Source organism: Fulmarus glacialis, unplaced genomic scaffold, assembly GCF_000690835.1.
Source record: "Fulmarus glacialis isolate BGI_N327 unplaced genomic scaffold, ASM69083v1 scaffold4188, whole genome shotgun sequence".
In the NCBI taxonomy this organism is placed as follows: Eukaryota; Metazoa; Chordata; class Aves; order Procellariiformes; family Procellariidae; genus Fulmarus; species Fulmarus glacialis.
In genome coordinates this window covers 20,688-43,826 of record NW_009229971.1, presented here as the reverse complement: position 1 = coordinate 43,826, position 23,139 = coordinate 20,688, and the positions used below count along the sequence as shown (strand labels likewise).

Here is a 23,139-nt window from a genome sequence, read left to right as displayed (position 1 = left end):
CACCATCTGAACAGGACACCGCGCCAACGGCAAGCACAAAGCAGGGGCTACGCTACTGTGGGATGTAGCCAGAGTTGTACTTGGAGCTTCCAGTCAAACTCTCCCGTCTTAAACATGCTCCCTCCTTCTCTTCCACGCAAGAGTTTATGATTCACTCGTGCCGTGGCAGGAAGCATCCTTTAGAGTTGCAGGAGGAGAGACATGAATAGCACTTGAAGCTATTTAAACTACAGACTGGATGCTAGATCACAACTAGAATAAAAAATTTGGCTACCAGCTCTGTCTCATAGACATTCAAACTTGCCTGGCAAGTGTCCTGTACTTATAAAGGTCCTATCCTAGGTGCACGGAAACACAACTTTACCACGTATCTGAGTGAGACAGAGATTTAGCCTGTCACATCAAAAAGGGAAAAGACAAAAACAAGCCCTCCTAATTTTATCAAATGCTAAAAATAAATCATTGGCTGTATGATTACGGTTTAAGCCAATGACTTGCTGTAGACCAACCTTTGAAAAGGCATATTTTAACTGGAAGTGCCTAGTAAACAACATCCACAACATACTTTGATCTATTATCTGCTTCCTACTCAAGTTTGAAAAGCCTTTGTTCTTATCTGAAAAGTAGTAAAGAACAGCTGACAACTGAAAGAACGTCGTGCACAAGCCCAACAAACTCTAACACAATCTATAACAAAGTTACAGGGCAATGAAATAAGAGAATTAGTCCTTCACAGTAACAGAAGTAAGGGAAGCAAGATCAGAGGGAGGAGATAAAGGAGTTGTTCCACAAATGGAACAGTATAAATATATCAAACAGTCCAAATACAGTAGGAAAACAACAGTAGCAGCAGTTTAAAAACAGCAATACTTATTATACCCTTAAAATACATTCAACACATTGTGCCTGTTGCTGTCATTCCAAAAGCACTACTATGTCTATAACTTACTGCTCAAATCTATTGACGAGAAGAATCCCAGATACTTAACTCCCTGTATTTGTTTTTTATCACAGATATTTAGACTATGAACAGTTAGCAACTTCTAAGAATGCTGATTTGAAAACATAATCACGATTATCATCCATACTGCATTTAACACTTGCCTACTGATATAAAGCAGATCTCTCTGGGAAACTGTGGATTCCTGCTCTTTGTAGGAGCACAAACGTAACTCAAGACATAACTTCTAACGCTAACTGCTACAATATACACACAGCTGGCCTCATCACACACACTACGCTTTTTACAGTGTTCACCTTTGTTCAAAATTATGTTCCAAGTCACTTATTCTCTTCTGAACTACTAGTAGGCTATTTAAAAACAAAATCCAAATGCCAATGGAACAAATGGCAAGACCACCTTCAAATTCAGTGCAGTCGGGATCCAGATCTGCACCTTTTTGTGAAAACCGAAGACAAAGCAGCAGTCAGAAATGCCTTCACGCCTTCTGAGACCTACCCAGCGCTGTACAATAATATGAGTATACTCTAAGTGTAAATGCTTTCACCCATTTTCCCCACCACATCAGTCAAATGTACAATCAAGAAAAAAAAAAGTTTTTTGGCATTAGATACATTTCACTCAATTGCAGAACAATTTGGAAATATTTTATCTTAAAATAAAAAATAAATAAATATTGGTGGTAAATAAGAATTTGTGCAACACAGACCTTCTGCAGTACATGTACATTCATATACGGCAAAATACTTATCCACGGTTATAGTGCAAAGCTTCTGTCAGCATGAAATACCCAACACCCGCACAGACACAGAAACCTTGGTGCTCTTTAAAGCCATCTAGATGCAACACATACAAAACCACTCTGCGCAATCCTATGGCATCAAGCTGTAAGGGTATAATAAGATGGAGGACAAATTTAGAGATTTAACAATAGTGGCAAAACAATGGCTTTAAGTGCATCTTAGGTTCTTCTCATGTAACCTTCAATACAGAGGTTAAGTATTCAGTTTTATCTCTTTCTTTTATCTAATGACTGTAGAGCAATAGCAGGGAGATGTCCAGAACATCACTGACTTTATTCTGAAGGCTTATATTATCAATTTAGTCGCACATATTAACAAGTACTATTGTCAATTAATCAATATGCAGTTTGTCTTGAAGTATTGTTTCTGTTAAAGTATCTTCCACAGCTTTTCTGTGCCAAAATGTGGCTTTTATTTTCTGAAATCCTAGATATCTACATGAGAATTTCTGTATCGGTCTATTTTTTTCCAAAAAGTGATTAGCAGTATCGCTTTCTGCTCAAGCAAAGATAGGAAACAGATAATGGGAAGTTGTTAAAAATTTGCCCTAAAAGATAGAGAATTTGCAAACCACTGTTCTAACAGAAATTAGTTTACAAGACATGATAAAAAAAAGATTTAGTAAAAAAAAAAAAAGAAAAATCAAGGGTATCAGCATCTCACCTCCACCTTCTTCCCTTTTTTTTTTTTAAAAAAAAAATACACAGCCAGTATGAATTCAAGCCATCAAAACCACAACAGTCATTCAACTGGAATTTTCATACAAAGTTACTGAATTTCTGAAACCTTTATTTAAAAAAAAAAGCTTAAGTCCCTTCAAGGATGTGGGACAAAAAACAGTTACAAAGCCTACAGTAGTTAGAATGGGCAATTTAACCAAGGAATGAACAAGTTTCTGTTCCTTTGGAAGCCTTGGAAAGGCAATATGTAATTCAAAACCCAGATCACAAGTGGAACTGCATGTGTTGCCACTACTGTTTCACTGTCAAGTAAATATTTTAAAGGTACACACAGGAAAGATACAATGCACCAAGAGCACCTTTAACAACAGAAGATGCTTAAGTAGCTGAAAAGTGTCATATTGAACAGCTTGCCTAAACAAGAAATGCTAAGCACTGAACTCTACTTCAGCATTTTTGGAAATCAAGACCTGTAACAATGATACCTACATTCACGCACAACAGCTAGGAAGAAGCAGGCTTTTTTGTCAGTTTGGAGTGATCACTTCCTTCAAATACTATGACTACCCAATTTCAAAACCTTTTCACACAAAAGGTATTGGGTACCTGAAATTAGTTTAAGACAAGATCTACTGGCTAAGATCAGCTATCTTAAACCCACTAGGGCAGTTCATTTGCATTGTGTGCATTAATTAGTCTTTTGGTCAAAAGGACAGGAAATTGTAATAATAAATTCAGTCCTTTTCTCTCACTTCCTCTTCTTATCCCAATTTTCTAGCCCAGACTTCGGCGAAAAGCCTGACAAAAAAATGCTGCTTCTTTATAGAATAAAACTGTAGCTGTTTAACACACATACACACACGCACACGTATTAAACTGAGTTCTGTTCTTGGTTCCTTTGTTTCATGTGACGCAGTGCAGGCGGTCACTTCTTTGAACACCAGTTACGGGAGATCTAAGCAGAGCGCCAGATCAGTCCATTCTTATCAGGTTCAAGAAAATTCTCAATCAAAGCTTCAATAAGCTTCTGAAGTTCTTCTTCCAGCTCGGTTCTGTCACTAGAAAAGAACAATACCATGTCAGAGGTTTGAGAAACTCCAAGCATCTATTAAAAAACAAAAAAGCAAGATCTGATGGTGATAGACTAGATCTGTTATGTTTCCTACCAGCATCAACGTGTAGAGACTCCAACCTGCTTGCTTTAACAAGCTACTTTTCAGTAGGGACTATTGCAATATTAATTTTAATTTAATTCAATTAAAGGCAAACAATAATCGCCACTAGAGGGCTCTAGGCTAGCAGAGAGAACACAAGAACTAACGACTGCAAATCCAATGCAAGACTGGTCAGACACAGACTGTAAATGGATTAAAAAGTAAGAATGAGCTACTAGTAGAAGAGGTAGATACCCTGTATTCTTCTCTACACGGCATCCAGATGCCCATCCACAGTATCTGATTGTATCTTGGCTAAAGTACAATTTAGGGGGATTAAGTAATCAGGCAAAGTGCCATGGCTCACAAGAGGTGACCATAATATACTGATCCTTTCCCTATTTAAATGCCCAGACATTCAAGTAAAAAGACAATATCCACATGCACAAACACTAATGTATTGCAACACTCCTTTAAAAATACATAATCCCTCTCCTACCCCAAAAGTCTCACTGGAGGGAGAAGAACTCAGTCTGTTTTTAAAGGAAAATAGGCAAAACAGGCTTATTTACATTTGCTTTGTTCATTTGTGGAACTGGCAATATATCATAGAATCATAGAATCATTAAGGTTGGAAAAGACCTCTAAGATCATCAAGTCCAACCGTTATCATTGCCCTTCGGGTCACCACTTTTTAAAAAACACCCCAAAAATGGTGCAATAAAACTGACTTTCCTGATGCTCAGCTTTTAAGAATAATCAATAAACAGCAACTTGGAGAAATATTTGCAAAGCTATTACGGAGAGGAGTGCCTTTTGAGGTTCCTACAGACTATTTTATGCCTTCAAAAGCTTTCAAGATTCCTTGGTTCAATTTCATGTTCCAGATAATAACTGCCATTAACCACAGGTACTACTAAAATTAAACATCAATGTATTTTTCTGACTTACCAGAATGAACAGCAGCAGAAGCCCAAATGATGCATCAAAGCATCCTGGGTACTTTGTTTCTCTTCCCACTACTCTTACTCATCTGGCCCTCACTTGTGTTAAGATTAGGTTAAGGGCAAGATTTCTAGCATTTATTTCTTCCTTGTTGGCACAGCTGTTTGCCTCAACTATATCTTACCTTTTCTTCAGCATTTACACCAAATGGTACCTTGCCCACTCCTGGGTTTATGCAAGCATGTTCTAACTGAAGTGAGAATTTCCATATCCACGTAACAAAGAAGTGCACTCATGTGCCAGACAATCAGAAAGCTCTCTGACCAAATAAATACAAGCTTCTGGCAAGAGCTGCCATTCAGAAAATTGGGATGTAGAACTCCTGCCACTTCTGACTGCTGTTGTTCCATGGTCAATTCAAAACAATTTAAAAACATGATTCAGAAGATGGGCCGTACCTGTGTTATTAGACTTCATGTAGCAATAAACTGTGTTTTAAAGAATACTTCAGTAACCTGTGGAAAGCTGTCTAGGCATGGATCTGGCAAGAGCTGCCATTCAGAAAATTGGGATGTAGAACTCCTGCCACTTCTGACTGCTGTTGTTCCATGGTCAATTCAAAACAATTTAAAAACATGATTCAGAAGATGGGCCGTACCTGTGTTATTAGACTTCATGTAGCAATAAACTGTGTTTTAAAGAATACTTCAGTAACCTGTGGAAAGCTGTCTAGGCATGGACATGTATCCCCTCACGTGCACAATTTACAAGCAAAGACAATCTACCACTCACTGTCCACTGACTGCCTAAATCTGACCAAAATGTTCAGTGATAAAAACCATGCTCATGTTCCTGCCAACAAGTAGAAATAAATACCAAATCAGAGGTCCCTTTATGTTATTTTCAATTCTCTGCTCCACAGGAATGTTGGAACACAAGTCTAAAAGGAGGGGTACTCACGCAGTTTAGGTTAGGAATCCAGTTCAACAGCCTGCTTCTCTCCGTTAGCTAAACTGAGAACTTAGGCTCCTCATTTGCACTCCCGATTTCAATGCTGTAAACATACCCTATATTTTTTCCCCCCTTTTAAACTGGAAGAAGCTCAATCCAGGTGGCTGTCAAGAGGGGACAGACCCCTAGTTACCATCCAGTAGCTCAGAGCAACACAGCAGATTCCCAAATGCAACAGGAATCCAGCTGGATTTAAGCATACTTGCCAGCAGCAGCACAACTTTGTCACTTTTTAATTCTAAGTGAATGAGGAACTGGGTTAATAAAAGAAGTCTCCTACTGTAGCAGATGCTGAAAATTCAATTCTTTGTCTCATCCACTACAGAGGGGATCCCTTATGAGCGGGAATGTGCATCGCTCCAGCCAGTTTAACAGGCTGGAACAGTCAACTGGGGCTCAGGTCTCCAAGGAGGCAGCAGAGGAATCCCCCACCAGGCAGGGAATCGATTCCTGCACACTGACCGTTCAGCCCAAAGACATCTTGCAACGTGTACATGCAGACCTGCTACTGACCTCTGTTCGGGCAGCGCACACATCTCTGCGTAGTACTTGATCTTTGGTTCTGTTCCACTTGTCCGAAGGGTGGCAACACAACCATTTTGAAATGTAAAAGTGATCATCTGACTGCTTTTACTCACTGGCAGCACCTACATAAACAACAACATTTTATTACAGAACAGCCCAACTAACACAAAAATGGGGATTTTTGGGATTTGTTTGTTTGTTTTTTAAAAAATACAACATTCAGCACATACAAAGCTAAACAAACAGGCTGAAATCCTCTACAGTATACATCCACCAGCTAATGCAACAGACTAGAACAAGTCATTTCAGCCTGACAAGCCTATCGCCTAGATCAGACTCAGTGTTTCAGGATAACAGGACTGTTTCTTACTCCCACTGGAATCCCAACATCTGGAAGCCTGCTAGACAGCTTAAGAGTCGCAGGAGCATCAAGCTCACTTCAACTAATAAAGTTAATTCATTGTTATATCAAAATAGTCAACACAATAACCAAGCCATTTCATATTTAAGCAGTTTTCTCCCCAGTAAATGTTGTTAAGCAATCTTAACAGATGCTTATTGGTAATTATACTGTCATTTTAGTTGACATAGTACATCTTTCTGCATAGTTCTTGGTGTATTTAACTTTCACTCTCTTCAACAACAGAAGCTCCTGCAAAAATACTTTGTAACTCACCGATTTCTTATGCGGCTGGCTGCTATCATAGCCAGTGGTAATATCTCGTACATGTAATATATTGTAAATACCACAAAATTTTGGGTAAGTCTGAGGGGCATTGAAGTTCCGAAGTTTCTCAAATATCCTTTTGATAGTAGGAGGATCATAGCACAAGAAATAGGAGGTCTTTGATATGTGATATCCATACCTACAAGCAGATTAACATTTTCAGTTACAAGATTCAGAAGTTTTCTGCACATTTGGTATCTAAAGAAAACCCCTGTTTGGGAAAGCAGTAATAGAAAAAGAATGCAGTTCTCACAGCTGTGGAAACAGATATTTATAGGCAAATGTTTGGACTCTGAAGCAGATTTCACTGCGTTACTCAGAACATCTTAAACTATTTTTAAATTCAAGCAAAGGCTTCAGTTCCAAAGAAATAAAAGCCAACCATTTGGCTAAGTGCAGCCTTGGTAGCCCTCAGGAAATTAATATGCAGTATCACTCCCACACCATCAAAAATTGTCTGCTGTAGCCACACGAGCAGCCACAACAACAGATTATTTCAACAGCCTCTGAGGAAGGTGACTGATTATTTCATCCAAGTTAAAACTGCTATCCCCAATCAGACCTAATGCAAGCACTCACTAGGTGCAGCAACAATGTTTGCATGTTGAAATTTAAGTTATTCTTCACTCCTCTGCTTAAAAAGTTAAGTGTGACTGGAAGATGAATCCTTCTGTTATCTCTATCATTGACAGCTTTTCAATCCAGCTGTGCAGAATTGTTTTTGCTACAGTTTGCATATGACAGAGTGAAGTCCTGAGTGCCATAAAGAGATAAATGCTGACCACCATTTGTGCTTCCTCGTTCCAAGTATCTAAGGGCCACAGTCTGTCTTTCTGCTGGACCGGCAGGAAAAGGAATGGCATATATGATTTGCTGTAACTGTGCCGCCAGTTCCATTAAAGCACAGGAGCTTCCGCTCATGAACTGGGCTTATCATAGTACATGACTTAATTCTGACATAAACGTGTTCCTCATTTTATTGCCGTGAATTGTGTCCATAGCTATTGACACAGGCCATTCTTTTAACTTCTGTTCCATTACAAATCTCTGCAAGAACAGCACGTGATCTTCTAACAATCCCCAGACGGTGTTTAAGTGAAAACATTAAGTGTTTAAAGAGAGGCACACAGACCACAACTAAGATATAGCTACCCATCAGAAGATAAGAGAAGTAACATAGCATGACTCAAATAAGAGAGAAAACTTTGCCCTGGTGGATCCATATGCAAAATTCTACTCTTTCACAATTTATCGCAGAGACATGATAGAAAGGGCCTCTTTAGTCCTTTGGGAGATGTGGTATTCAAGTGGTATCTGTAATACCGAAGACTGTAGTCCATCGTAGCATCAGAAAAAACACAACTTACAATGAGAAAACATCTAAAGGATGCATTAAAAAAATATTTACTAGATTATTCCCAGCTCCAAAATAGCTAAGTAGAACATACCAATGAAAAATACAACTTACGTTTCATATATCTCAATGAGTTTCTGTGCTAGTGTTAGGTTCTTGCCCTCCAGGTAGGTTGCCATTTCCGCTATGACCACAGCTGCGCTTACGCCATCTTTATCCAACACTGATGTGCCACACATAAAGCCTAAAAATAAAAAATTGATTGTGGAAAAATAACCTGACATACTATTACACTGATTTACTTGATTGAAGTTTTAACCTCTCTCCTGTAAAAGAGAATTGGCCAATACATGTAAGCTGGTTTTATTACTGCATATGCATTCCCCTTTTCTAAGAAATTTGATTAACTTAAGGGTTATAGGGCTGGAAAGATACATGCTATAATCAACTAATTCCAGACTGATAACATCTGCTCTCTGAGGAGATCTCTCAGGGTAGAGCGCTAAACATAAAAATTTGCTTGTTTTGTGCACCGATACTGCAAAGAGTCTTGCCAGTAATTTGAATCAAAGGAACCCATACAGATATGGCCATGGTAACCCATAAACCAGTGCTCCACAATACTGCCAAGATGCCTTCTTTCTGAAGGGATGCATGAGCAACTCCTTATGGCTAAAAGCTTCTTTAATTTTATGAAGGAAACTGGCATGGACACACACCCTCTTCAGTGCGTGCTTCATTTTCAAATGCCATATTGCATGTGAATATGCTGTCCCAGAAAGCTGCCATTCATCCTAAGAAGTGGAGAATTCCTATAGCCAAAACGTTCACTACACAGTTCTCTACAGATAAGTGGTGTCAGCAAGATTACCAAGATAAATATGGAACATTCACACACTTCCATAAGGTATTTAATGCTATTCCTGCACATGTCTGGATTCCTCACATATTGTTCTGAAGTATGAGGGGAAGGTGTAGAGCTCCTGGAGAGACTGCAGTACTGGTGCGATGGATAGCGTGACCGAAGCAAGCCACCTCACAGCTCCACATAGCCATTAATAGCAAGTCCTCACAGAGAGGACCTGTAAGATATTAAACTGTTTACGAACAGATCCTATGCTTAATCTCAGCTAAAAGGCTACAAAGCAACAGCAGTTTGGCGCTGGCATCTCAGGACTTTCAACCTGTATCAGAACAGGTTTGTATCAGGAAACTGCACAAGCACAATACCAGAATCATAGATTCATGTATCATTTATTATGATAGTTGGCAAGTTGATTTGATGAGAGCTAAATACCAATGCTAGTAACTACAAGAATAAAAATAAAGTACTTTTGTGTTTTGTTTCATAACTAAGACCACTCCTTTTTAGTTGCATTTCCCCCCCAACAGTTCTCAACATTTTAAAGTGATATTACACACCAATAGACTCTTCAAATGCAAAGAGAACTTCTTTTCCATTATCTAGGAGATCTTTTACTCTACTTCCAATCCATTTAAAGCCAGGGAGTGTTTCCTGAAACAGAAAAATAAAAGTGCATTAAATACACACTTTCAATTTAGTTTCAAGTCAAAGAAGGAAGTGTAGCCACTATTCCCTTTACTTCTGGGATGCTTCAGACTCAAAAAAAAAACCAAAACCGAACAAACAAATGAAAGAAAGGAAAAAAAAAAAAAGATGATGCATTCTGAATTTTAGGGTCAATGGGAAAGACAACTGCAAAGTCGAAACACTAAAGCTTAAGGACATTTTTCTGATTTTCTTGAAAAAAAATTCCCTGAATTTAAATCTAATTAATTGATAAACAGAATAGGGACAGTAAAGGCAAACATTAGACAAGTCATATCTTCAGTTTAGATTATGAATCTAAGGCAAAGAGTCACTGGATAGCATTTTACTAGTGAATACTCAACTAGGACATGAATATCAAATCAAGCAGTAAGCGTGCTTGAGAGACTGTGGTTCTCTCCGAGATCAGATAAGATCTTCCGTAGTGCTTATCAGATGAGACAACAGCACAAAGTTATTCAAAAGGAAAAGTTACAGAAATATAAACAGCAATTTTGGGTGATGGGAGGGAAGAGCACCGCTTGTGCTCTTCAAATCATGCAAAAGCAGTCAAAAGCTAAGAAGCAGTCCTTCTTAGAGAGAAGGAAGGTACAAAGAAGGGAAGCTTTTACAGGAGACCAAGGGGTTCTGTAAATTCCTAGCTTTTTTTTCAGTCAAATGTATCCCTTTCCAGAAAAAAAAAAATATGAACAGTATTAGTGAGATAATGAAATTCACTACAAGGCAGTGATATTCAACCTTATTAAGCATATTAAGGACAGTCACTCAAAATGGTTTTCAGAGTTGCTTTCAACTTTAGTTTTTAATTCCTCATTGTTTGGCAAAATATTTTTTCCTATTGCACATGGATTTAATTAAGACATGTATTAAACAAGACGTGGATCTTTGTGCTGAGCTTTAGAGCACTTGCATCTCTTATGGCCAACACACAACAGTCTCAGAAATCAAAGTACTTAATTTGAATGCAGGAACTAAAATAATAACTGTCAGTCTGCAGGGGCACCCCCCGTTTTCTTTTTTATCAAGTCCTTAATGAAACTACATTAAAGATATGAACATAAGAGTTCCTCTGTCTGTCACTATTTGAAGTAAAACCTAATAGTGATCTGGGCACCTGAAGGAACATTGTGTAACCTGTAAGCGTTTGGTACAAATCCATCAAAAAGCACTCCATTTTTGTAGTAAACACACCAAGTTGCAGACACTTTCATTCTCTCACAAAGAAGAATTTATCTCTAGGAAAATAACCAAGACAAAGGTATTTCTATTATATGTAATTTAGGTTTTAATTTGTGTCACCTGTTACAGCCTCCTTGCAGCTTTGCATAAGTTGATCTCACAGACTGCATTCACTGTAACATGCATTGAGAAACACTGCAGATGCTGAAATCAGGCTTGTCTAGGTAATACAGCATTCTCTGCAAGTTGGGACACATAAAAACTCCCAGCCAAAAGACTGGAAGTCATCTGTCTATTTTTCATTTCGTAAAGGGGGGGGGGGGGGGGAAGGGGGCTAGATAGAGAACATGGCAAGCAGATTTTACTCTGCCAAGAAGACATAATAAAAGCCACACTTACTTCAAAGTGAAATCCCTCTTTAAGTGCAATTGCCCTCAAAATTTTCGAGGAGACTGTGGTCGCTAACATATAAACATTCTTAACATCAGCATCTTCGGAGCAGTTTTCCTTCCAGCAAGAAAACATCCACCACCCAAACAAAGCTGCTAGCTCGTTGCCAGTGAACACCTTCCAGCAGCCACTGCAGACAGGATAGAAAATAGAAGAGCTCTTTCAGGTTTCCCAGGAGCATCCACTCAGGGGGAGATGTTTTCTGCAGTCACTGGAACAACAGGAATCTGAGCACACTACAGACAAGCTGCTCTATACAAAGCCACCGTACTAACAGGACTCCACATTTATCACATCTCAGTGATTTACAAGCCCAGTGCACTCTGTTAGCAAGCAAAGATACCAATTAAGTATCCTTACTGTCAGCTTTAAAAGAGCTTAGGTCTTTTTAATTTATCAAAACAGAAGTATAGCAGTCTATATAGTCTATACATTGCAGTCAGGCAATGCCTGCGCAACCGCACGTTATAGACAGTTACTTACACAATGATCAGAATTTTGGCCTGTTAGTGGAAGAAAAATAATTTCTATTCAATATGAAGAAGCCAGGGAAAAAACAGACAAAAAACCAAAAAAGCCCACAACAGCTAACTGTCCCAAGGCAGAATTTGTTTGCCTAACAAAAGTGAAAAAGCAGTAACAACAAGATTTTACTGTCTTTAGTAACCACTCAACTTTTCAGTTAAGTTTTATTTGGCCATTTACTGTAACACTGGTAAGTATTTAATCTAATCTTTTCTGAGTTATTAACTGATTTTATTTAAAATACATTACTTTGGTATATACCAAAAGATTAAGCTAGCAAGAAAAATATCCAAATAGCTAAGCCACAACAGCGAAGAGTGAGTTGAAGGTGTATGCCTGTCAATCACCTGGGGATATTCTGTGATTTTTCACTACCTCTTCTGCAGAAAGGGATAAAATAGAAGGTCCCATCACTTACTTTTCCTTCTGCTCTGCCACTGCTAGCCTATCTGCATCTGGATCAGTGGCCACTACTACTTTAGCATTTTCTTTCTCTGCAAGCCTCAGTGACAACTCCTGGTGGGAGAAGAGGGAGGGGAAAAAAAATGAAATCACAAGAGCAAATAAACCCACAGTCTTCCTACTTACATGTAACATGCAGTGAAAGAAAATCTCATATGAACTGCCCACTGTATTAACACAGCTGAAAGCCAGGTACTCCCTGTTCTCTTCCTCGATTTATTTTTCAACACAGTATCATAGCCAAACAGAGGAAAGCTCATAGAAATCTGATGAAGTAGAAACAAAAATACCAGCACAGATTCTCCTTCTTCAGGATTTGGGCATTTGACAGTAGAGAAATCTGGATCTGGATCTTTTTGTTCAGGTACTGGAATGGGGGGCTGAAAGCCAAATGCTTTGAAAGCCAACTGCACGTAGTCGTGTCCAACTCCATGAAAAGAGGTATGAACAAACTTCAAATTTGTTTGAATGTTTAGCTCCCTGAGAAGGAAAAAAATTTCAGTAAGATTTTAGTTATTTAACAAGACTACTTTCATGTGGGAAAGCAAAAGCAAAAGAAAATGCAGTTACGCTTTGTACTATTCTGCTGATTTCTGCAACAATTTCAAAGAAGGAATGAGTGAAAAGTGCTCATTTGGACTTTCACTACACACTGCTGGTTTAAAGCTTCTTCTCCTGGAAAATGAGATATTTACTTTCTGCTGAATTGGCTGAGAGTCTCCCAAGAATGAACTGTTAATTTCTGCATCTACCACTCTGAAGATCTTACTGTGGCTCCACTCTACCTACATTATTCATCTTCCTCCTTTTATTCTTGTCTTCTGCCCCACCTAACCTTTAAACTTAATCTTCTCACCACTATTCCATGCATGTACATCTTGCCTTTACTCTGAATTTCTGCATTTTATTCAGAACTCTGAGCCTATTCATTTGCATAAAATGGTTCACATCAGGGTGCTATACTGTAGCCTAGTGTCCAAAGGCAGGGCTGCTTTATTGTCAAGAAGTATCGTTTAGTCCTAATGACGCTGACCATCCAATTTAATGACACATCAGAGAAGGGATGGGGTGAGACAGAAAGGGGAGATGACCAAAAATTATTCCCACCATGGAGAGCACAGAGCAATGGCCTCAAGCAGACAGTGACGTCTGTGGCAGATTGGAGCACCCAGCTTCTATGAACCGTAAAGACAGAAATCAAGTCACTGATTTGTGACGATAACAATCACTACAGGCAGGTCCAAAACTATTAAAGTGTTGGAAGACAGCCCAATCCCTATACCCAAATCAAAAATGTTTATGTATGGCAACATCGCATGCTTTATTATTGAAGTCTATCTGTCAGCAGTCAGTTTTCCACAGGCAACCCAGAGCTTACTTAAAAACATAATTTAAGTACATTTTGTTTTATACAATACCTATGATAACAGATCTTTTTCAGATCCTCCATGTAACAGTCACAAATTTTCTTCAGAGGATCCTGTCTAAGGGGACTGGTGTCTACTAGATTCTCATTCCAAGAGCCATTCCATGGTTCAACACACTCTTCTATACACTTTATAATTTCCTTATCATGAGGAGAGGTGATCTGTGCTCCATTTTCCCAATAAACCTGGTATAAGTTTAAGGAAAACAAGACACAGTTTATTTACAAAGATTATTAACTTGATAAATTCTTTTAGCTAAAGGATTCCGCATACTTCCTGCTTCTTGAAGTCGTACAGAAAAGGCTAGCATCAGACTGGCTTGATTCTCAAAAGTCTTTTGGAACCACAGTTTATGATTTCAGTTATGTAATGATAGCTACTTAGCAACACAACCCGTTTTCAAAAAAGGTGGTATTCAACTATTATGACTGAAATCATCAGGACGTGAGAAACCGAAACTGGGCACTTACATTTGAGAGTGTTGCGCAAACAGTAACAGAAGAAAAACATTACCTTCTACTACTCTGGCATTCCTTTTGAAAAAGAAGCACAACTTGTTTTTGAAATCAAAGCAAAACAGATAAGCAGTGTGCCAAGGTAGATGTTTTTCCGTAACTGAACAACTGTAATCTCTCAGCTGGAAACACTATCAAACCCTGAACTATAAAAGTCTTTGTTAAAGAATTATTTAGATGCCTGTTTTCCCACAGTTTGTTTCCAAGAGCATGGTTGAGTTTACAGTGCAGACTTTCTATTCAGACCAATCTGTCTCTCTTTTCTTGTCTGCTGGTTTTCATGAAACCCATGGGTACTCAGGATCTTCAAAACTATGGTTTTCTCAAGTTTGGTTAAAATTGTCCAAAACCTTCAGAAGCTGCTGAATTCACAGGGGAAATAGTGAAAGATAAAACAATTCTTGTGAAAGACTAGAAAAAACAATATCCTGACAAAAGTAAAGTTTTTTGTATCTGAAGACACAAATGTAATAGCTTCTTAATAAATGAAGCACCTGGAAAACTGATGTGACTTATTTTCTAATTAATTGCTATAGATAAGCAAAAGTAAAGGCTAGTGAAGTACTTTACATCTTGCTCCACAGAGGACAAGTGCAGTACAACCACCTCCAAGAGTTATCTCTGCAGAATAAGACTGGTTTTCCTATCATTGCCATTACTTATTGACCTGTTACTAAGCTTCTAGAACGCTAAGTTTACTTAAAGTTTAAAGTTTATTCAGATTCTTATGAAGTTTAGAAAGGAAATACTGCATTACAATACTGCAAAAGCAGCATTTGTTATTATGTATGTTTATACATAATATATACCAGGGCAACCCCTGGTATCCATACAGGCTAGGGGATAAAGGGATTGAGAGCAGCCCTGCCGAGAAGGACTTGGGGGTGCTGGTGGATGAAAAGCTGGACATGAGCCGGCAACGTGCGCTCACAGCCCTGAAAGCCAATTGTATCCCGGGCTGCATCCAAAGCAGCGTGGCCAGCAGGTCGAGGGAGGGGATTCTGCCCCTCTGCTCTGGTGAGACCCCACCTGCAGTGCTGTGTCCAGCTCGGGGGTCCTCACCATGGGACGGACATGGACCTGTGGGAGCGGGTCCAGAGGAGGCCAAGAAAATGATCAGGGGGATGGAACACCTCTCTTATGAAGAAAGGCTGAGAGAGCTGGGGTTGTTCAGTGTGGAGAAGAGAAGGGTTCGGGGAGACTTATTGCAGCCTTTCAGTACTTAAAGGGGGCTTATAAGAAAGATGGGGACAAACTTTTTAGCAGGACAGGGCAAGGGGGAATGGTTTTAAACTAAAAGAGGGTAGATTTAGACTAGATATAAGGAAGAAATTCTTTATGCTGAGGGTGGTGAAACCCTGGCACAGGTTGCCCAGAGAGGTGGTAGATGCCCCATCCCTGGAAACATTAACGGTCAGGTTGGACGGGGCTCTGAGCAACCTGATCTAGTTGAAGATGTCCCTGCCCATGGCAGGGGGGTTGGACTAGGTGACCTTTAAAGGTCCCATCCAACCCAATGATTTTATATTGTTCCAAGCTTTCCAAATGAAGCCACCCGCCTCTCTCTCAACGCCCAGGAAAACAACCTCACAGGGATCAACACACTACTACAAAGTTTTATTAACCAATTCTTAAACCGTCACCATCTTCAGCACAGTTACCTACTGTGTGGACTAATTCACTTACATTCTAGCTTAGTTTTAAACTCGTTTTTAAGTCTAAGAAGTGAACACATAAATTGCTTAAACATTTCTTCAGCTGCTGATTAGACTCTATGGAATGTAACAAAAAACTTGTGCTCAAGATACACAAGCAGTGTGGTCTTAAGTTCTAGTCACAGACAAAAGTGTGTGTGATTCAGGTTGTAGAAGGATGAATTACTTGAAATAATTTCTCCCTCTAATGTACACACACGTGCACTCCAGAAGCCGCGAAATGCCAAAGGCATGTAGATAATACTGGAAAACAACTGGCTGTGACATGCTACGAACTTCAAGTTCAAGCCTTACCTTGTATCCGTTGTCCTCCTTCCGGTTGTGGGATGCTGTGATCATCACACCAGCCACAGCTTTGAGCTGCTGAACAGCATAGGGCTGCAAAGGAAACCCAGAAATGTCAATTTACCCAAGAGTTCTGCAGCTGGCACAATTAACATTACATTATTAGGACAGTTATGCAATAGGATGCTACAGGAGAAGCGGCTCTTAATGTTTCAGCAGTTTATTTGAAAATTATACATGAATGCTCATCATTCTGTTTCCTGTAGCTAGTAATAGAGAGAAAGCATGTTCTATTCTGTCGCATAGGAACATTATTCTATTTACCAATTACATAAACACAATTATTAACTGGCCAACTAAAGAAAGCCTACACTCAGATTACACTAGTATTTGAGAAAACCAGGTTGAAACAGAATGAAGGAATTCACCAAAAGGCTTGTTGAAAAACAAGTTACAGGTATTTCCAGCTAAAGAGCATCCAGTCCTTTCAGTCCTCCCCTCCAAACAAGATCCACAGCACTAGAAAAGCTTGCAGAAGAGAAAACAAGGATTTAAAACCCTGCAAGAAAAAGCTTCTGTGACTAGAACAGAAAGCTCTGTTTTCTGAGATATTAAAAGTAGAGGCAATCCTTCATTTCTTCCACTCTAAGCAGTGTAAGTCTTATGTCCAAAAACCTATGGTCCCTATATATGTGTATATATTGACACACACATAAATATCATCTTTGACCCTTATGACACCCAGGTGTTTAAGCACAGAATAAAAGAATAGCAGAACGCTTCACCTGTGACTAATAGAGCAAAGCCTGGACTGCAGTAACTATTGCCCTCACACGGCAGCCTAGGGCAAAGTGTGATTCTATTGACTACCTGCACACAGAAGAATTCAGCGACATTCTTGTAACAGCCTCCTTGAAAAGCCAAGTGTAGTAAGCAGCCTCTATTTTTCCATTTAAACAATGGAATTTGAGAAGAAAATTGCCAGTTCACATTTTTAGTAAACTTTAAAATACTCCCTTAACTGCATGATTCAACCATATAAAAGAGAAGATGACTCACCACAAACGGTGTAGGGACATACGTGGAAAAGAAGTATACAGGTACATCTTTAGCCAGTAGGACTGCTGCAGTGAGCTTTGCAAGTCTACCAACATGAAAAAGAAAAATTCAGTCAACTCCCCATGACAATCCAACAGCCATATGGCATTACTGTAACCTTCATTTCACTTGATTCTTAAATCGCTCTATTGTTTTTTGGCTTACACTAGGAGTCATATCCTACAGTTCGTACAGCCAATGTAACACAGTTTTCAGGCTGTAGAATCCAAGACAGTGCTTTTATTCATTGCTTGAAGAGCACAAGGCACTTCAGTCAACCATGTAAATAAACCAGTGATATCAAAACCAAAGATACAAAACCTACTGGTGTCACACTTGTCCTTCATTCAAGGACAGAACCAATCTCACAAAAAGTTTAAAGTGCCAGATGTCTGCAACAGCAGGTTTGGAAAAGGATTCAGTACCCCACACAGCAAAGCTTGTTTGCCAGCCTTGTTCAGCAGCTTCAGACAATATCCATGAAGCAGACCTATTCCTAAAATATACTTCCGCAAACCAGCATGCTCTTATTCCAGAAAGTTTAGAAACAGTAACAGCACCCATGTTTTTAAACTTTGCCTTTATTATAAACTTTTCCTTTCAAGCAGCAGGGAAACTCATTCTCCTTCAGGTAACTGTTTGATATGAAACTGTTCTTTTAAAGTCAGGTACACACAGCTCAGTAGTTAATGGGAAGTCTTGAGTCAAAACAGATGAGAGATTAAATAGCGTAAGTTTGCTTTGCTCACTCATTTTTACAGACAAGCATGTTTTTAAACCTTGCCATTATTATAAACTTTTCCTTTCAAGCAGCAGGGAAACTCATTCTCCTTCAGGTAACTGTTTGATATGAAACTGTTCTTTTAAAGTCAGGTACACACAGCTCAGTAGTTAATGGGAAGTCTCAGAGTCAAAACAGATGAGAGATTAAATAGTGTAAGTTTGCTTTGCTCACTCATTTTTACAGACAAGCATTAATACTTGCTTCCTTATCTCCCATGATGAGTATACTGTAGTCTAAGTTTCAGTTACTCAGAATTTCACTATAGCACCTATCAAATGTAACTTGAAACCACTTAAAAGAGTTTGAGAGCTCAGCTTGTAGCTGAAGCTACTGAAATTTTGCTTGTGTATCACAATGGTTTACATCAACTTAATTGCGGGATACAGCCAGACAGTCTGCCATCTCCCTCGGCACTGGAACTGATGCAAAGAAAGGGGCGCTCCTGCTCACATAGTGCTGGATAAGCACACTGATCCAGTTGAAAACACTCTTGGGGAGGGTCAATTTTATTTTAGCACTACTGTAACTGTGTGGCATCCCAAGGGGATAAAAGAAACATGTACTTGAGAACCGATTTGCTCCTTTGACACGTGAAATACAACAACTGCGCTGCCATCAAGTCTTAATTCCAAGCTTTGTGTGGCTGAAAAGGAATGTTTTTCTTACACTTCCACGTTTTTAAACTGTGTGTAACCCAGACAATTTGGGTAACAGCCTTGCAAACAGTGTAACAGGTGAGTTTAAAACCCTTATGCCAAAGCCTGGTGGATAATGTGCCACACGTATCTGAAGACCAGACAGGAAGGCGTGGAGAGGCAGACTTCAGGGGAATGGAGAAACTCTTGGAATCTGTGCTCTACTATACCAAGAACTTTTACATCCCTAGAATATTGAACGTTGACAAAAATAAAAAAAAGACTACATTAGTTACAACAATTAACTACAATAACTACATTAACAACAATAATTAACTACTCATTAATTAAAAAATAATTAGCTGCTGGGTTGGCTTTTTTGTAAAGCATGCCATTACAACATGTGTTTTGCTCCCCAAATGACAAGGGATTAAGACTCCTTACAGAATTCAGAAAGCAGTTCTTTTACAGATCCTCTCTCCCCTTTCCTTGAAAAAAGCACTATTTGGCATTACTGGAAGTTTACATTTTAAACATTCCAGGTAAAATATTCCCAATGTGGAAATACACTGAGATCGCAGACTAGCAGAAGGGTACCAAAATACTGGGTTACAGTAGGCTGCAGGTAGAATTCTTCTCCCCCAAGCAAGCTTAAGTCAGATGCATAATACAAAAGAACGACAGTGTTAACAATAGTGCATTAACATTTAGTGATTTCAAGCTAGATGTTAGTATTCCGAATTTACCTTCACATTCAAATTTCTCTCCGGGCATATCAACTTCTTAATGTCTGCCTAATGTTCTCGTGCATTTAGACTGTAAATTCTTTGGTGAAGTGACTAGCCTTACATTCCACATTTGCTGGCAACTGGTATTATAAAGGCTTTAGTCCATGCCTCTCTTCATTACTATTTAAATGGACTAAGGGTTGTGCACAGTTCATGACAAAAATATTCTGATAGAACAGAATGCATTTAAAGCCACAATTTAATTTCTAGTCTTGCAAATGTAATCAATACTCATACTTCTTACTGCTGCAGTTGCTGGTCACCTGACCTCGTGTGTCATATCCAACAACAAAGCCTCTCTGCTTAAAGTCTGAAAAACACCTCTCAAGATACTTGTAGATCCCCTGGAAAGAAAGAAAAAGAAGAAAAAAGTAGGGAAGAATTAGCTCTAGTGCAGCACACACAAACATTAAAAATGATCTTTCACATAGGATGTATAATGTCACTAGGCAAAATACAGCTCAGCAAAAACATCAATAATGATATTCACAAAAGCAGCGTATTTATTTTTCCCCAAAGTGTTCACAGAAAGGAAGAAAGCAAACAGAGAAAGAGTTGTGGGAAATAAAAGCAGTACAATAAGTGACCAAATAGCATGAACAGAACGCTTAAGTCAGCAAAATCTTCAAGCAGCAAATACTTGTTTTCAATCCATACTGTGCTTTTATGCATTCAAACCATCTTCTTATAGACCCAATTGAGAAAAATCCATTTTTTGAAAGTCCATCCACTCAGGCAATATAAGGCTACTGCTAGTCAGTGCTAGTCTTTATCCTTGTGTTCACAGTACAAGTCAGGCACCTTTCCAGCACTGCTTCCAAAGTGTTAGTTCTAAATTTGCGTTAAAAGGATGCTTCATCCTTACCCACTTTTTCAAACAGAAGTTTATTACTAGTGACCTGCTCCAGGTGGACAGATTAAAATCCTTGATTTATATACTATGCAGATACAATAACATAAACACAAGCTGTCTTCTCTACATCAAGGCAGAACATTTCCAATGGCAAGATATCATAGGGAGAAGGGGAGCAGATTAAAGGACTAAATTTTTAAAACACATTGGGGGTGAGGAGAAATATGCACTGAAACATACACAGGAGAAAAACAAACAGCCTCTCAGTCAGCCACCCCTTCTTTCCAGAACAGGAGGAGATAGGTGCTCTTTGAAATACTGCATTACATGGTGTTCCAGCTTCGCCTTCCCTGTGGCCTTCACATCCATTCATCTCCCAGTTAGAATCTCTCTGGAGATCCATCACAGAAACAACCCAGGATGGATCAGCAGTTTTAGACAAAAAGATAGAAGCACTATTGATAACAGAAGTTTCCAGAGGCTACAGCTCACTACAATCAGAAAGCAGCCTTCCCTAACACAAACCACTGTGAACTTACCATAGCCAAGCTTATCCTGAAAAGGCTACCTCTTATGAGGGTAGAAGTTTCCTCTTGATAGAAGGAGCGGGGGTGTTTTGTACTAGAATTAAACAGATTTTTCCCCCAGTATTACATGCAATTCTTTGCAACGTTCTTATCTGGATCTGACTCAGTATCACCAATAAGCAATCTCTCAACCAGAAAGCTAGCCTGACTCCTACCCATGAAATTCAGTTGAACTCAGTTTTTTATAATGGTTCTTGCCCTTTCCACCAAAGAATGTGCTTCAAAGCATGAACAAGTGGATAGCAGCATCTCTTTGGAAAATATTTCAGCTGCAGATGCAGGGTGTCTATAGAGGGATTCACAGAGAGAGAAAAATGTTAAATAAAAATCTTTGAATACTGACAGAACTGGAAGCTATGCCATGGCATGACTGCCACCTGAAGTCACCTTCACACTGAACTGAAATGTGTTGATACACAAACATGTTCACACCGCCCTGACAACTTATCAAGAACTTTCATTCACAATTGTAAAGAGACAAGAGATAGAGGAATGGGGAAAACTTGTTCAAGTTTAACTAGAGCAGATTGAGTAACAGTTAGAGAGATGAACAGCAGATGAACAGATCCCCTATCTAGGCTAGCGGTATCTTGGGGTCAGAGCACATTGCAGAGTTTTATCTGAACTAGTTCCTCAAACATCAAAAAAATGCACAGAAAAGACAAAATTTATGGAAGAAGCAGGACCATATTAGACAAACCAGTACTAGTTAAAAGCAGAAAAAAAACCAGGGTTATATAAGCTTTTTCAGAAGCAGCATGAATCAAGGTAAGTTCAGGTAGAACAACTAATAATCCTGTCCACATAAGAAAGTCACACATCACAAACCACTTTTCACAAATGTAAAGCTGTTACCTATTTCACACCTACCCCCCAGCAGCTCTCCCTTCACAGCAGAGGCATCCTTTGAACTTTCTGGCAACCCTGCCACCTCTAGGATTCCGCACATCAAATTTCTTACCCACCCCCTTACTTCCCAATGACAACCATCATAGCTGGTCTGGCTTTTTGGCTCTAATGCCCGCACCCTTATACATCTCCCAGCTTTCCATTCCCTCATTCCTCAAACACAGCAGAACTGATTTATTTTTGTTGCAAAGAAAGGGCCTGTACTGATCTTTTTGGCAGATTTGATCTCCTGTGCTTTCTCCCCTGCACCTCATCCCAGCTATTTCTGCCTGAGCATTTTTGGCAGCTATTGGGTGCCACTACAATCTAACTAACACTTTCGTCAAGGGTGAGGCAAGATTTTTCCTAGTACATCCTCTTAAACCAGCTTCACGGTTTGACAGAGGTCAAAGATTTCAAATTAATAAAAACGGGAATGTCTTTACTTTCTGCCATGGAGGAGTTTAGCCTAAAATTAAGACAATGTGATATGCAGTACAAGAACAAAATACTTTAAGATTAGCCAAAGATCCCACAGCTGAAGTTAGTCCAGCCCTACTGGACTTGTTAACTATCCAAATACCTTTATTAAAGCTGCAGGAAATAAAAATAAATAAAAAATGACAGTGAGAGGAAGTGAATGCAGAGTCTCTCCACTATCTGAATGCTCTACTCGAGTTCACACCTATTTTTTTCCAGGTGCCATTCTCCCTTTCTCAGAGGGCAGTTAGTAACTCCAACACCTCTTGGGATAAGTCCTTTATTTAATAAGTTGCTCAATTTAAAGAATTCCTACTTCCCTTTTACAAGACTCAGGTTTTGATAGTGTCCCCATCTAACCTCTCCTGGGATAGCTACTGCTTCTAAATTGAAGATATCCAAATCAACATCTTGCCATTACCTACTTGGTGATAATTAGTAACTTATTAGCAAGTGTCAGCATACAAATGTGTAACCGCCTCAGTGGATCTAAAACTGAAGTATTACAAATGTTTATACCACTGCACAGTTCAGGTGATTTCCCTATATAAAATTCACAGACAGATCTAGTCTGCTTCTACAGTCACGTTTAAAATAATCCTCTTGCATGTCCAGTCCCTTATGATCAATTTCAAAAGAGAATGAGGGGAAGTGATGGCATCAAGAATGGGATGGAAAGATTTTTGGTTGATGCATCAAGAGAGATGACTGGTCTTGCGGAGGTCAGTGATGGGTTAC

The 23,139-nt window shown here is 39.1% G+C and overlaps 1 protein-coding gene across 1 annotated transcript in view; it reads right to left on the bottom strand.

Annotated features, from left to right (window-relative positions):
- Nucleotides 1-3,399: 3,399 nt before the first annotated feature.
- Nucleotides 3,400-23,139, bottom strand: part of PGM2L1 (phosphoglucomutase 2-like 1) — a gene marked incomplete at its 5' end in the record, with an annotated part of 23,684 nt that continues 3,944 nt past the window's right edge. The window contains 12 exons of the mRNA XM_009584026.1: nt 3,400-3,502; nt 6,068-6,201; nt 6,756-6,945; nt 8,275-8,404; nt 9,583-9,676; nt 11,309-11,489; nt 12,303-12,400; nt 12,637-12,826; nt 13,765-13,958; nt 16,298-16,381; nt 17,348-17,432; nt 19,831-19,937. Coding sequence (XP_009582321.1) covers nt 3,400-3,502; nt 6,068-6,201; nt 6,756-6,945; nt 8,275-8,404; nt 9,583-9,676; nt 11,309-11,489; nt 12,303-12,400; nt 12,637-12,826; nt 13,765-13,958; nt 16,298-16,381; nt 17,348-17,432; nt 19,831-19,937 — 1,590 coding nt within the window. The remainder of the gene's footprint in view (nt 3,503-6,067; nt 6,202-6,755; nt 6,946-8,274; nt 8,405-9,582; nt 9,677-11,308; nt 11,490-12,302; nt 12,401-12,636; nt 12,827-13,764; nt 13,959-16,297; nt 16,382-17,347; nt 17,433-19,830; nt 19,938-23,139) is intronic.